This window comes from Lissotriton helveticus, chromosome 8 (genome assembly GCF_964261635.1).
Source record: "Lissotriton helveticus chromosome 8, aLisHel1.1, whole genome shotgun sequence".
NCBI lineage: Eukaryota > Metazoa > Chordata > Amphibia > Caudata > Salamandridae > Lissotriton > Lissotriton helveticus.
The window spans coordinates 7,917,663-7,934,146 of NC_136069.1; the positions used below are offsets into that span (position 1 = coordinate 7,917,663).

At 48.4% G+C, this 16,484-nt stretch overlaps 1 protein-coding gene across 2 annotated transcripts in view; it reads right to left on the reverse strand.

Moving 5' to 3' along the window:
* The window catches only part of TBX15 (T-box transcription factor 15), a 251,478-nt gene that overhangs the window by 91,682 nt on the left and 143,312 nt on the right, over positions 1–16,484 (reverse strand). For both annotated transcript variants that reach the window (XM_078656352.1, XM_078656354.1), the window contains one exon: positions 12,835–12,936. In XM_078656352.1, coding sequence (XP_078512478.1) covers positions 12,835–12,936 — 102 coding nt within the window. The remainder of the gene's footprint in view (positions 1–12,834; positions 12,937–16,484) is intronic.

The window sequence follows — 16,484 nt, forward strand, 5'->3', positions numbered from 1 at the left end:
CTGAGGACCTAATTCCCCACAGTTCCTGATGGCTCCCTGCCTCCTGCGGGAGCCGGCATTGCTCTTACAGACAGGGAGCTGCTAAACATGCAGTTTGTGGGCAGTCACTTCATGGGCAGGGAAACAGACGAAAACCCATTCCCAGCAAGCTGGAGTGGTTTAACAGATCTTGCTTGCTGAGAGAGGAGTTTGTGTTTACTCTGACTTGGCCAGAGCTTACAAACCTCTCACCAAGTCTGAGCAAACAGCTATGTCCTGGGGGTGGGCACCCTGAGACATAACAGGAGCCAGCCCTAGGGGGTGGCAGTCCCCAGGGCATTGCATAGCTCCAGGAGGGGGTTGCGTGGCTCCATCTTTCTCTTAGCACGGGCTGGCTGTGGGAAGGTGTGATCCCCAGGGCTGTATAAGGCCCCCTCCCAGTATTTAGGCCCTGGAGAGGTGGTGGTCCCTGGGGTCCGGGGGTTCCGTGTAGATCCCCACCAAATCATTTTCTTGCCCTGGGGTGTGGTGGTCCTTGGGGCTTCTTCTAAGCTCAGGATGTCGGTCTGTACGGCCCCCTCCATTTTTTAAAACAAATCCCAGGGAAGGTGGTGGTCCCCAGGGCTTAATGGGCCTTAGGAGGGTGCCTTGTACACCCCCCTCCTTTTAAAAAAATGACCCCAGAACCTGGCTCACCCGGGGCTCTATTCAAAACAAGCGCTGGAACCTGCGCTTGTTTTTTCCAAATTTTGCAGCAGATTTGCGGCTCCATCGCGTTTCTCCAGCAAAACGTTGAAAAGTGGTTTTTTTTGCCCTGGCTGGGTCCCTTTGGTACACATTAACCAAAACTGAGGGATCAGGGTATTCCTGCCTGCCCACTTTTTAAAAAATATTATTTATTTTTTTACTTTTTTGTGGGACTCGGCCGAAGCCGCGTCCCAAGATGGCAGTCAACACTTCCTTATTGAAGTGTTGGCAGCCAATCACATTTCAGCATGGGAACTGTCGGATCCTCATTTTTTTTTTTTTTATTAAGTCAAAAACTACTGAACAAATTTACATCATATGAAAAAATAGGATTCTTTCTGGGTCAAGAACTACCTTCCTGCCAAATATGGTGTAATTCTGTCCAGCGGTTAGGTCTGTGGTTATGTCTGAAATCTCTACGGAAGTTAACATGGGAAAAACACTATTTTTGAATGCCCCCTTTTACTTTCCCCTGCTTGACAGATAACTCAAAAACTTTCCATGCTCAACAAGAATTACCGGCACACCTTTTTTTTGAAAAATCATGAATATTCATCTAACGATGCCAAAGATCCCAACGATATTGGCAGATCAAAAAATGCTTTTCCTATTGAAACGTATACCTAAATAGAACTATCTACTGGCGACTGCTAGTAGGTAACTATATATCACCTACTGGCAGTTGCCAGTAGGTAGTTATAGTTAGGACCTAGTCTCCATAGGAATGTATGTATGTGTCTTGTAAAGCGCACTGCTGCCCTGAGGCGTCGTGGCGCTGTAGACCGCTGGGGAACCCGTCCTGGCTATCCCTGTGAGATGGTCCCTACTGGGTATCACCAAGGTGAAACCAGGCATCCCCGGCGAATGTGGGGGGCCGTTGTAGAGATGAGGCAAGCTAATGCCCAGATTTGGTGAGTGTGATCCCTGATTAGAGTAGGCACCGAGGTGAGAATTATCGAGTCCGCTGAACCTGGTCCACGACCCTGCCGCGTCGGGAATTGAACCCTGGTCCCGGGCCATTCTCTGCTTCCGGGTCTGCCACCTCTAACCAGTGAGCCACACCACTCCACCAATATGGAATAGCATTTTTTGACTTAGCTACAACTTTGGCGTTGTTTTACCAATCTTCATTAAATCTTCCAAAAAAAGGTCAAAGTAGGTTCTGGTTATCATGGAAAGTTTGGATGTGATCCGTGCAGTGGGGACAGAGAAATAGGGGTGCAAACAAAGCGTGCATTTATGATGTAACCTTTGCCAGCCTGAGCCTGGTCTTTTATGCGTTCTTGTAGTTTTACACAGTTATTGAAATGAACCAACCTCAGCCTGGGTTTCTATACGTTGTTTTAGTTTTACACAGTTATTGACATGGGCCAGCCTCAGTCTGGTGTTTTATCCCTTGTTTTAGTTTTACACAGTTATTGACATGGGCCAACGTCAGTCTGGTGTTTTATTTGTTGTTTTAGTTTTACACAGTTATTGATATGAACCAGTCTCAGCCTGGTGTTCTATGTGTTATTTTAGTTTTACACAGTTATTGATATGAATCAGCCTCCACCTGGTGTTCTACACGTTGTTTTAGTTTTAAGCAGGTAGTGACATGAGCCAGCCTTAGCTGCCTGTTCTATGTGTTGTTTTAGTTTTACACTATTATTGGTATAGCCCAGTGTCAGCCTGGTTTTCTAGGTGTACTTTTAGTTTTGTATAAATCCAAAGAATGGCTTACCCTTCCTATGAGTAACTATAGTTGCTAGTGTCCAGAGAAAAGAAAAAAAGGGAAAGGAGTTTCTAGGATCTATTATCTCAAAGTAAGATAATCACAAAGTATGTCTCTTGTTGCGCTCACACATCCCAAGGTATGTCATACTGACTTTTGACACTGCAGCTGTCTAGTAGAGCAAGTGCTAACAAAGCACCAGCCTCCCTCCAAATGCTGACAGTGAAACCAAGAGTAATACTTCATCCTCTGGCTACAGTGAAACCAAGAGCAGAACAGCAACTCTGTCCACATGTCAACAGTTAAACCAAGGCCCAAGCACCCACTTCTTCCACAGGCGGATAGCGAAATTAGGAACAAAACAACAACCTCCCACCACATTCCCCCAGTGACAACAAGAGCAAAACACCAACCTCTGTCTACATGGCTACAGTGAATCTAAGCACAACACACAACCCTCCCCCTCCACATTCCCCCATTGACAACAAGAGCAAAACACCAACCTCTGTCCACATGGCTACAGTGAATCTAAGCACAACACACAAACCTCCCCCTCCACATTCCCCCAGTGACACCAAGAACAAAACAACAACCTCTGTCCACATGGCTACAGTGAATCTAAGCACAACACACAATCCCCCCGCCACATTCCCCCAGTGACACCAAGAGCAAAATACCAACCTCTGTCCACATGGCTTTAGTGAATATAAGCAGAACACACAAACCTCCCCCTCCACATTCACCAGTGACACCAAGAGCAAAACACCAACCTCTGTCCACATGGCTACAGTGAATCTAAGCACAACACACAACCCCACCTCCACATTCCTCCAGTGACACCAAGAGCAAAATACGAACCTCTGTCCACATGGCTAGAGTGAATCTAAGCACAACACACAAACCTCTCCCTCCACATTCCCCAGTGAAACCAAGATTAAAACACCAACCTCTGTCCACATGGCTACAGTGAATCTAAGCACAACACACAAACCTCTTCCTCCACATTCCGCCTGTGACAACAAGAGCAAAACACCAACCTATGTCCACATGGCTACAGTAAATCCAAGCACAACACAAACACCTCCCCTCTCCACATTCCCCAGTGACACCAAGAGCAAAATACCAACCTCTGTCCACATGGCTACAGTGAATATAAGCACAACACACAAACCTCCCCCTCCACATTCCCCCAGTGCAACCAAGATTAAAACACCAACCTCTGTCCACATGGCTACAGTGAATCTAAGCACAACACACAAACCTCCCCGTCCACATTCCCCCAATAAAACCAAGAGCAAAACACCAACCTCTGTCCACATGGCTACAGTGAATATAAGCACAACACACAAACCTCCCCCTCCACATTCCCCCAGTGCAACCAAGATTAAAACACCAACCTCTGTCCACATGGCTACAGTGAATCTAAGCACAACACACAAACCTCCCCGTCCACATTCCCCCAATAAAACCAAGAGCAAAACACCAACCTCTGTCCACATGGCTACAGTGAATCTAAGCACAACACACAAACCTCCCCGTCCACATTCCCCCAATAAAACCAAGAGCAAAACACCAACCTCTGTCCACATGGCTACAGTGAATATAAGCACAACACACAAACCTCCCCCTCCACATTCCCCCAGTGCAACCAAGATTAAAACACCAACCTCTGTCCACATGGCTACAGTGAATCTAAGCACAACACACAAACCTCCCCGTCCACATTCCCCCAATAAAACCAAGAGCAAAACACCAACCTCTGTCCACATGGCTACAGTGAATCTAAGTACAACACACACACACCCCACTCCACATTCCCCCAGTGACACAAAGAGCAAAATACCAACCTCTGTCCACATGGCTATAGTGAATATAAGCACAGCACACAAACCTCACCCTCCAAATTCCGCCAGTGACACCAAGAGTAAAACACCAACCTCTGTTCACATGGCTACGGTGAATCTAAGCACAACACAACCCCCCCTCCAAATTCCCCCAGTGAAACCACGAGCAAAATATCAACCTCTGTCCAAATGGCTACGGTGAAAATAAGCACAACACACAAATCTCCCCTCCAAACACCCCCAGTGAAACCAAGAGTAAAACACCAACCTCTGTCCACATGGCCACAGTGAATCTAAGTACAACACACACACACCCCACTCCACATTCCCCCAGTGAAACCAAGAGCAAAACACCAACCTCTGTCCACATGGCTACAGTGAATCTAAGCACAACATACAAACCCCCCCTCCACATTCCCCCAGTGAAACCAAGAGCAAAATACCATTGTTGCTTCACAAATTCATAGGGGAACCAGAACAACACACTAACTCCCTCAACATACAGTGAAATAAAGAGAACAACATCAATCTCCCACCACATGCCTTCAGTGAAAGCAACAGTAAAGCACCAACCTCCCATCCCATACCTACTATAAACCAAGAACAAAACAGCAACTTCCCACCCCATACCTGCTGTAAACAAAGTGCAACATTTCAACCTCTATCCACATAATTACAGTGAATCTAAGCACAACACACAAACCTCCCCCTCCTCATCCGCCCAGTGAAACCGAGAGCAAGATACCAACCTCTTTTCACATGCCTAGATAGAAACCAAAAACAAAACAGCAACTTCCCCCCACATGCTTAAAGTGGAACCAAGAGCAAATCACCAACCTTGGTCCAAATGACTACCGTTAGTTTAAGCACAGCAAACAAACCTCCCCCTCCACATTCCCCAGTGACACCAAGAGCAAAACACCAACCTCTGTCCACATGGCTACAGTGAATCTAAGTACAACACACAAACCTCCCCCTCCACATTCCCCCAGTGACACCAAGAGTGATACACCAACCTTTGTCCACATGGCTACAGTGAATCTAAGCACAACACACAAACCTCCCCCTTCGCATTCCCCCAGTGACAACAAGAGCAAAATACCAACCTTTGTCCACAAGGCTACAGTGCATCTACGCACAACACACAACCCCTACCCCTCCACATTCCCCCAGTGACACCAGGATCACAACACCAACCTCTGTCCACATGGCTACAGTGAATCTAAGCACAACACACAAACCTCCCCCTCCACATCCTCCCAGTGAAACCAAGAGTAAAACACCAATCTCTGTCCACATGGCTACAGTGAATCTAAGCACAACACAAAAATCTCCCCCCTCCACATTCCCCCAGTGACACTATGAGTCGAATACCAAACTCTGTCCACATGGCTACAGTGAATATAAGCACAACACACAAACCTCACCCTCCACATTCCACCAGTGACACCAAGAGCAAAACACCAACCTCTGTCCACATGACTACAGTGAATCTAAGCACAACACACAAACCCCTCCCTTCACATTCTCCCAGTGCAACCAATATTAAAACACCAACCTCAGTCCACATGGCTACAGTGAATCTAAGCACAACACACAAACCTACCCATCCACATTCCCCTAGTGAAACCAAGAGCAAAACACCAACCTCTGTCCACATGACTACAGTGAATCTAAGTACAACACACAAACCTCCCCCTCCACATTCCTCCAGTGACACCAAGAGTAAAACACCAACCTCTGTCCACATGGCTACAGTGAATCTAAGTACAACACACAACCCCCCTCCACATTCCCCAAGTGACACCAGGAGCACAACACCAACCTCTGTCCACATGGCTACAGTGAATCTAAGCACAACACACAAATCTCCCCTCCACATTCCCCCAATGACACCAAGAGTAAAACACCAACCTCTGTCCACATGGCTATAGTGAATATAAGCACAGCACACAAACCTCACCCTCCACATTGCACCAGTGACACCAAGAGTAAAACACCAACCTCTGTTCACATGGCTACGGTGAATCTAAGCACAACACAACCCCCCCTCCAAATTCCCCCAGTGAAACCACGAGCAAAACACCAACCTCTGTCCAAATGGCTACGGTGAATATAAGCACAACACACAAAGCTACCCCTCCACATTCCCCCAGTGACATCAAGAGCAAAATACCAACCTCTGTCCACATGGCTACAGTGAATATAAGCACAACACACAAACCCCCCCTCCACATTCCCCCAGTGAAACCAAGAGCAAAATACCATTGTTGCTTCACAAATTCATAGGGGAACCAGAACAACACACCAACTCCCTCAACATACAGTGAAATAAAGAGAACAACATCAATCTCCCACCACATGCCTTCAGTGAACGCAACAGTAAAGCACCAACCTCCCATCCCATACCTACTATAAACCAAGAACAAAACAGCAACTTCCCACCCCATACCTGCTGTAAACAAAGTGCAACATTTCAACCTCTATCCACATGATTACAGTGAATCTAAGCACAACACACAAACCTCCCCCTCCTCATCCGCCCAGTGAAACCGAGAGCAAGATACCAACCTCTGTCCACATGCCTAGATAGAAACCAAAAACAAAACAGCAACTTCCCCCCACATGCTTAAAGTGGCACCAAGAGCAAATCACCAACCTTGGTCCAAATGACAACAGTTAGTTTAAGCACAGCAAACAAACCTCCCCCTCCACATTCCCCCAGTGACGCCAGGAGCAAAACACCAACCTCTGTCTACATGGCTACAGTGAATCTCAGCACAACACACACATCTCCCCTCCACACCCCCCCCAGTGAAACCAAGAGTAAAACACCAACCTCTGTACACATGACTACTGTGAATCTAAGCTCAACACACAAACGTCCCCCTCCACACCCCCCCCATTGAAACCAAGAGTAAAACACCAACCTCTGTCCGCATGGCTTAAGTGAATCTAAGTACAACACACAAACCTCCCCCTCCACATTCCCCCAGTGCAACAAAGATTAAAACACCAACCTCTGTCCACATGACTACAGTGAATCTAAGTACAACACACAAACCTCCCCCTCCACATTCCCCCAGTGACACCAAGAGTAAAACACCAACCTCTGTCCACATGGCTGCAGTGAATCTAAGTACAAGACACAACCCCCCCCCTCCACATACCTCAGTGACACCAAGAGTAAAACACCAACCTCTGTTCACATGGCTACGGTGAATCTAAACACAACACAACCCCCCCTCCAAATTCCCCCAGTGAAACCACGAGCAAAATATCAACCTCTGTCCAAATGGCTACGGTGAATATAAGCACAACACACAAAGCTACCCCTCCACATTCCCCCAGTGTCACCAAGAGCAAAATACCAACCTCTGTCCACATGGCTACAATGAATATAAGCATAACACCCCCCCCCTCCTCCACATTCCCCAGTGAAACCAATAGCAAAACACCAACCTCTGTCCACATGGCTACAGTGAATCTAAGCACAACACACAAACCCCCCCTCCACATTCCCCCAGTGAAACCAAGAGCAAAATACCATTGTTGCTTCACAAATTCATAGGGGAACCAGAACAACACACCAACTCCCTCAACATACAGTGAAATAAAGAGAACAACATCAATCTCCCACCACATGCCTTCAGTGAACGCAACAGTAAAGCACCAACCTCAGTGAATCTAAGCACAACACACAAACCTCCCCCCTCCACATCCAGCCAGTGAAACCGATAGCAAGACACCAACCTCTGTCCACATGCCTAGATAGAAACCAAAAACCAAACAGCAACTTCCCCCCACATGCTTAAAGTGGCACCAAGAGAAAATCACCAACCTTGGTCCAAATGACAACAGTTAGTTTAAGCACAGCAAACAAACCTCCCCCTCCACATTCCCCCAGTGACGCCAGGAGCAAAACACCAACCTCTGTCTACATGGCTACAGTGAATCTCAGCACAACACACACATCTCCCCTCCACACCCCCCCCAGTGAAACCAAGAGTAAAACACAAACCTCTGTACACATGACTACTGTGAATCTAAGCTCAACACACAAACGTCCCCCTCCAAACCCCCCCCATTCAAACCAAGAGTAAAACACCAACCTCTGTCCGCATGGCTTAAGTGAATCTAAGTACAACACACAAACCTCCCCCTCCACATTCCCCCAGTGCAACAAAGATTAAAACACCAACCTCTGTCCACATGACTACTGTGAATCTAAGCACAACACACAAACGTCCCCCTCCACATTACCCCAGTGCAACAAAGATTAAAACACCAACCTCTGTCCACATGACTACAGTGAATCTAAGCACAACACACAAACGTCCCCCTCCAAACACCCCCATTGAAACCAAGAGTAAAACACCAACCTCTGTCCACATGGCTTAAGTGAATCTAAGTATAACACACAAACCTCCCCCTCCACATTCCCCCAGTGACACCAAGAGTAAAACACCAACCGCTGTCCACATGGCTGCTGTGAATCTAAGTACAAGACACAACCCCCCCCCCTCCACATACCTCAGTGACACCAAGAGCAAAATACCAACCTCTGTCCAAATGGCTACAGTGAATATGAGAACAACACACAAACCTCCCCCTCCACATTCCCCCCTTGAAACCAAGAGCAAAATACCAATGTTGCTTCATAAATTCATAGGGGAACCAGAACAACAGACTAACTCCCTCAACATACAGTGAAATAAAGAGGACAACATCAATCTCCCACCACATGCCTTCAGTGAAAGCAACAGTAAAGCACCAACCTCCCATCCCATACCTACTATAAACCAAGAACAAAACAGCAACTTCCCACCCCATACCTGCTGTAAACAAAGTGCAAACTTTAAACCTCTATCCACATGGCTACAGTGAATCTAAGCACAACACACAAACCTCCCCCTCCACATCCCCCCAGTGAAACCAAGAGTAAAACACCAACCTCTGTCCACATGGCTACAGTGAATCTAAGCACAACACACAAACCTCCCCCTCCACCTTCCCCCAGTGCAACCAATATTAAAACACCAACCTCTGTTCACATGGCTATGGTGAATCTAAGCACAACACAACCCCCACTACACATTCCCCCAGTGAAACCCAAGCAAAATATCAACCTCTGTCCAAATGGCTTCAGTGAATATAAGCACAATACACAAACCTCCCCCTCCACATTACCCCGTGACAACAAGAGCAAAACACCAACCTCTGTCCACATGGCTACAGTGAATCTAAGCACCTCACACAAAACTCCCCCTCAACATTCCCCAGTGACACCAAGAGCAAAACACCAACCTCTGTCCACATGGCTACAGTGAATCTAAGTATAACACACAAACCTCCCCCTCCACATTCCCCCAGTGACACCAAGAGTAATACACCAACCTCTGTCCACATGGCTACAGCGAATCTAAGCACAACACACAAACCTCCCCCTCCACATTCCCCTTGTGACAACAAGAGCAAAACACCAACCTCTGTCCACATGGCTACAGTGAATCTAAGCACCTCACACAAACCTCCCCCTCCACATTCCCCCAGTGACACCAAGAGTAATACACCAACCTCTGTCCACATGGCTACAGTGAATCTAAGCACAACACATAAACCTCCTCCTCCGCATTCCCCCTGTGACACCAAGAGTAATACACCAACCTCTGTCCACATGGCTACAGCGAATCTAAGCACAACACACAAACCTCCCCCTCCACATTCCCCCTGTGACAACAAGAGCAAAACACCAACCTCTGTCCACATGGCCACAGTGAATCTAAGCACCTCACACAAAACTCCCCCTCAACATTCCCCAGTGACAACAAGAGCAAAACACCGACCTCTGTCCACATGGCTACAGTGAATCTAAGCACAACACACAAACCTCCCCCTCCACATTCCCCCAGTGACACCAAGAGCAAAACACCAACCTCTGTCCACATGGCTACAGTGAATCTAAGTATAACACACACACCTCCCCCTCCACATTCCCCCAGTGACACCAAGAGTAATACACCAAATTCTGTCCACATGGCTACAGCGTATCTAAGCACAACACACAATCCTCCCCTTCCACATTTCCCCTATACAACAAGAGCAAAACACCAACCTCTGTCCACATGGCTACAGTGAATCTAAGCACCTCACACAAACCTCCCCCTCCACATTCCCCCAGTGACACCAAGAGTAATACACCAACCTCTGTCCACATGGCTACAGTGAATCTAAGCACAACACACAAACCTCCTCCTCCGCATTCCCCCTGTGACACCAAGAGTAAAACACCAACCTCTGTCCACATGGCTACAATGCATCTACGCACAAAACACAACCCTCCCCCTCCACATTCCCCTGTTGACACCAGGAGCACAACAGCAACCTCTGTCCACATGGCTACAGTGAATCTAAGCACAACACACAAACCTCCCCCTCCACATCCCCCCAGTGAAACCAAGAGTAAAACACCAACCTCTGTCCACATGACTACAGTGAATCTAAGCACAACACACAAACCTCCCCTCCACATTCCCCCAGTGACACCAAGAGTAAAACACGAACCTCTGTTCACATGGCTATGGTGAATCTAAGCACAACACAACCCCCACTACAAATTCCCCCAGTGAAACCACAAGCAAAATCTCAACCTCTGTCCAAATGGCTACAGTGAATATAAGCACAACACACAAACCTCCCCCTCCACATTCCCCCAGTGACACCAAGAGCAAAATACCAACCTCTGTCCATATGGCTATGGTGAATATAAGCACAACACAACCCCCCCTCCACATTCCGCCAGTGAAACCAAGAGTAAAACACCAACCTCTGTTCACATGGCTATGGTGAATCTAAGCACAACACACAAACCTCCCCCTCCACATTCCCCCAGTGACACCAAGAGTAATACACCAACCTCTGTCCACATGGCTACAGTGAATCTAAGCACAACACATAAACCTCCTCCTCCGCATTCCCCCTGTGACACCAAGAGTAATACACCAACCTCTGTCCACATGGCTACAGCGAATCTAAGCACAACACACAAACCTCCCCCTCCACATTCCCCCTGTGACAACAAGAGCAAAACACCAACCTCTGTCCACATGGCTACAGTGAATCTAAGCACCTCACACAAAACTCCCCCTCAACATTCCCCAGTGACAACAAGAGCAAAACACCGACCTCTGTCCACATGGCTACAGTGAATCTAAGCACAACACACAAACCTCCCCCTCCACATTCCCCCAGTGACACCAAGAGTAATACACCAACCTCTGTCCACATGGCTACAATGCATCTACGCACAAAACACAACCCTCCCCCTCCACATTCCCCTGTTGACACCAGGAGCACAACAGCAACCTCTGTCCACATGGCTACAGTGAATCTAAGCACAACACACAAACCTCCCCCTCCACATTCCCCCTGTACAACAAGAGCAAAACACCAACCTCTGTCCACATGGCTACAGTGAATCTAAGCACCTCACACAAACCTCCCCCTCCACATTCCCCCAGTGACACCAAGAGTAATACACCAACCTCTGTCCACATGGCTACAGTGAATCTAAGCACAACACACAAACCTCCTCCTCCGCATTCCCCCTGTGACACCAAGAGTAAAACACCAACCTCTGTCCACATGGCTACAATGCATCTACGCATAAAACACAACCCTCCCCCTCCACATTCCCCTGTTGACACCAGGAGCACAACAGCAACCTCTGTCCACATGGCTACAGTGAATCTAAGCACAACACACAAACCTCCCCCTCCACATCCCCCCAGTGAAACCAAGAGTAAAACACCAACCTCTGTCCACATGACTACAGTGAATCTAAGCACAACACACAAACCTCCCCTCCACATTCCCCCAGTGACACCAAGAGTAAAACACCAACCTCTGTTCACATGGCTATGGTGAATCTAAGCACAACACAACCCCCACTACACATTCCCCCAGTGAAACCACAAGCAAAATCTCAACCTCTGTCCAAATGGCTACAGTGATTATAAGCACAACACACAAACCTCCCCCTCCACATTCCCCAGTGAAACCAAGAGCAAAATACCAATTTTGCTTCACAAATTCATAGGGTAACAAGAGTAAAACACCAACCTCTGTTCACATGGCTATGGTGAATCTAAGCACAACACAACCCCCACTACACATTCCCCCAGTGACACCAAGAGCAAAATACCAACCTCTGTCCATATGGCTACGGTGAATATAAGCACAACACAACCCCCCCTCCACATTCCCCAGTGAAACCAAGAGCAAAATACCAATTTTGCTTCACAAATTCATAGGGTAACAAGAGCAACACACCAACTCCTTTGTCGTACACTGAAACAGAGGAAAATATCAACCTCCCACCACATGCCTTCAGTGAAGCAAGAGCAAAACACCAGCTCCCTCCGCGTGCCTAGAGAGAAGCGAAGAACAAAACACCAACCTCCCACCACATACCTACTGTAAACCAAGAGCAAAACCCCCACCCTGCCTTCACACGCTTACAGTGAATGGGGTCAGTTGTTAATGCCTCACCTGTATCTTTTGTTGTCCACCGGCACAATGTCCATGGCTATGTAGTACTGCTGGTGCGGGTCCAGGCCGCTGATTTTTACCCTCATTGCTGGGAACATTCTCCTACAAAGAAAAGAAACAGTAGTAAGGATGTTTGAGAAATGCATTAAGAACCAGCTGGTTACATAATGAATACAGAAAACAGAGACTGTTGGGACAGGGAAACAGAGTAAAAATCTGCTCCCAGCTGGCAGGAGCATGTTTAAATCTCCAGCCGGCTGGGAGCAGACATGCCTTCCCTGCCCACACTGCTAGAGGCAGAGAAGGAATGTATGCTCCTTTGGTGGGAGATTTAAAAATGCTACCACCAGGCGGTAGTAAACACATGTTTCTCTGTCCATGCTGGTGCAGGCAGAGAAACTACTGTGTCCTGGCGGTGGGCTCTCTGGACAGAGAATAGAGCAAGCCCAATAAATGAAGTTTCCTGGGCCATTTATTGCAGTGCGGCCTCCTTCCATTTTTTAATGCATTCAGCCCCAGGGGATGGGGTCCCTAGACCCCAAGAAGGCTCCGGAGGGGGGACACTAGCCCCCACCCCTTAACTATGTAGTTAGGCCCCAGAGAAGGGGGTCCCAGGGTACTGCAAAGGCTTGGGCTGCACAAACCCCATTCCCTTCTTTATGATTTTGGCCCCAGAGTTTGGGGTCCCTGGGGCCTAAAAAGGCCCAGGAACCTTCACCACTGCATGCACCCTCATGGCCACCGCCCCCACACCAAACGCCAACACCACGGAAGCCCTGAATTTCATTCTCCTCAATGTGCGCTTCCTGCACAGACATGCCGTAGAGATCTGGGACCTCCTCAACACCTACGAAACTGTTTTTCTACACACCATGGATTGACTGTAATTGATAACATGTATAGATAGCACATTCTGAAATGGCGATTCTTTCATTTTTTGTTTGTAGAGTTATCCCCTGAAGAAGGGCGGAGCCCGAAATGCATCGGGAATCATTATAACTGTGTAACCTATCTTGCATTCAAGCATGAAGCACCCAATGCATGTTAAAGATTTATTTTGAATTGGGAATACGTTTAATAAAACGTGAAACTTTGAACTTCACTACGGTGTTTGGACTAACTTTGCTCATGGAATAAGACCTTCGGGTCACCCCGCGTTGTGCTTTGAGACGCTTCCCCCTAGCCAGGGGGCGGCATTGCATTAGTTCTTGTTGAATTGTCGCTGTCAGGCCAGGCAGCGATCTTCTCAGAGCACACTACAGGTCATCACCTGCACAACCTTTCTTGATTTACCTATCAGCTGTGCGAGTTCCACCACTTACCACCTCCTCAACACCCTCATACTAGACGTCGCCTCTTCACAGAAGCCTCCTCCGCCTCCGACATCGCCACCGCCATCCCTGACGGGTACAAGATCCAGAGGAAGGACCGCCCCCACCGACCAGGGGGAGGACTCTTCATTTCACACAAGAGCATCCTCTAACTCTCCACCTCCACCACGAGCAACTCATCCTCCACCACCGAACACCTTCACTTCCAGATCTAGACCAGCCCTAAAACCACACTTTGCAGCACCCTCGCCTACAGACCACCCAGACCTCGTGCTCCATTCACCACTACCATTGCCAACCTCATCGCCCCTACACCTTCACCTCCATGGACGACATACTCATCGGAGACCTGAACTTCCACCTTGACAACTCCAGCGACCCCAACTCCACCACCCTCGTGGACAACCTCACCATCATCGGACTGAAACAGCTTGTCACCACACCCACCCACAAGGCGGGACACACCCTCGACCCCAGCTTCGCAGGAGATAACAACATCCACTTCAGCCACACATCGCAACCCCCATGGACAAACCACCACTGCGTACACTTCTGCGTCGACAAACCTACACCACCCAAACCTGCACTGGGACTTCCACAAAGGAACTGGAGCAAAGTCACCGAGGAGCAGCTAAATTCCACCCTCAACCAAGACGCCTCCACCACCTCGACCAATGCCAATCCCACAGCCAAGGAACTCCACAAAGGGATCTCCAACTGCGCAGAGGGGCTTGCACCCCTATGTAACCCTGACAGACAGGAAGGCCACCTGGTTCACCGCTGATCTCCAAGAATCCAGACGCACCTACAGATACCTAGAGAAGAACTGGAGAAACAGCAAAACATTTGAAGATCGCACCACCTACAAGAACGCCATGACGGAACACCACCAACGCATCAGATCCACCAAAAAGACCTTCCTTCAAAACAAAATCCTCGCCAACTCTAGCAACTCGAAGGAACTTTTCAGCATCATCCAGTGTAGGAAGGTGGCTACCTGACTATGGTTACCCCAGATTTTTTGCCTGTGTTTAGCTGGTTTTTTGACTTAGTTGACCTGGTTCCCTGCTAATCAGGGCCCCAGGCCATCTGCTCTCTCTGTAAAATGGATTCCATGTACCCTAGGTACATACCAATTGGAAATGGACTCCTTGTCAGCCCCTGTAGAATGCACTATAGGTGCACAGGGCCCAGGAGCCACTAAGGCCTACCAGGGGCTGCAGCATATCTTTTGCCACCCCTGGCTGGTTCTTAAATTGACACAACTGGCTGATCACTCAGCTGGGGTAAGGTGGTGTACACACCCCTTGCTTAGATATAGTATACCTATGTCTAAACCTATATCTGGACACATGTAAACCTGTGAGCCACTCCTATAGACAGGCCTCACCAATCCTGGAGGCTGGGTGCATGGTTTTTATGTGAGATGGAGCTCTAGCATGAGCTGAGCCTGTCTGCAGCCGTCGGGAACAAATCCCTAAGCTGTTTCAGGATAATGCCATACCATATACTATTAAGTGCCTTATAATCCTCGCGGTTATTTAGCAACTCTGGTTTGGCTTTATCAAAACATGTCGTGTAAGGTGTCATACGCTTTGGAATACCATCCCCTCGCCAGTTCTGGCGACGGGGATGGCATTCCACCCCTCTAGAGGGGTAAGACATGTTACTTCACTTTAATGCGGTTGATTTCTCCAAAGGCCTTAAGATCCACAAAATGGATGCCTCTGCCACAGACAAATGTCTGGACCCCTGGAGCTGACCGAAACCCAGTCAAGGGGGTCCTGGACAAAGGGTTTCCTGTCACAGGAGGGTGTCACCGCCCTCCAGACAGGAGATAGTGTATTGTAGCAGGGAGGTTTGAAAGAAACCAGACACTGCCTGGGGCGCACAAGGCTGCCCCTTGCATAATCCGGCCAAACCGGTTCTGGGGCACTCCAGCCCTCGTGCCAGGGCGGCCTGGATCAAAGGAAGGGGGTGTATCCACCCACTTCCTGGGTCCCACCCATAGGAGGGGACCTAGCAGGTAATCACGCCCACCAGATTCGAATAAGAGTGGGAGCAGTGCCAATGCACATCAGATTTCCTAGAAGAAACATTTGAAACGATATTCTGGACCCTTCGCCCTCCATCTCAACGTGGAAGCCCGAAGAATCTCCCTTGTGGTCAAGGAGTGACCACCCTGCAGCAGCAGGCACCATCCAGCCCTCGACGTCTACTTGGTTGCAGTTCCCGCCGGAACTCGAGCGACTGAGATCGACGAGCTCAAGCCTGCCCAGCTTCTAACAGCCCGATCCACAGTCCCTGCAAAGCTGAGAC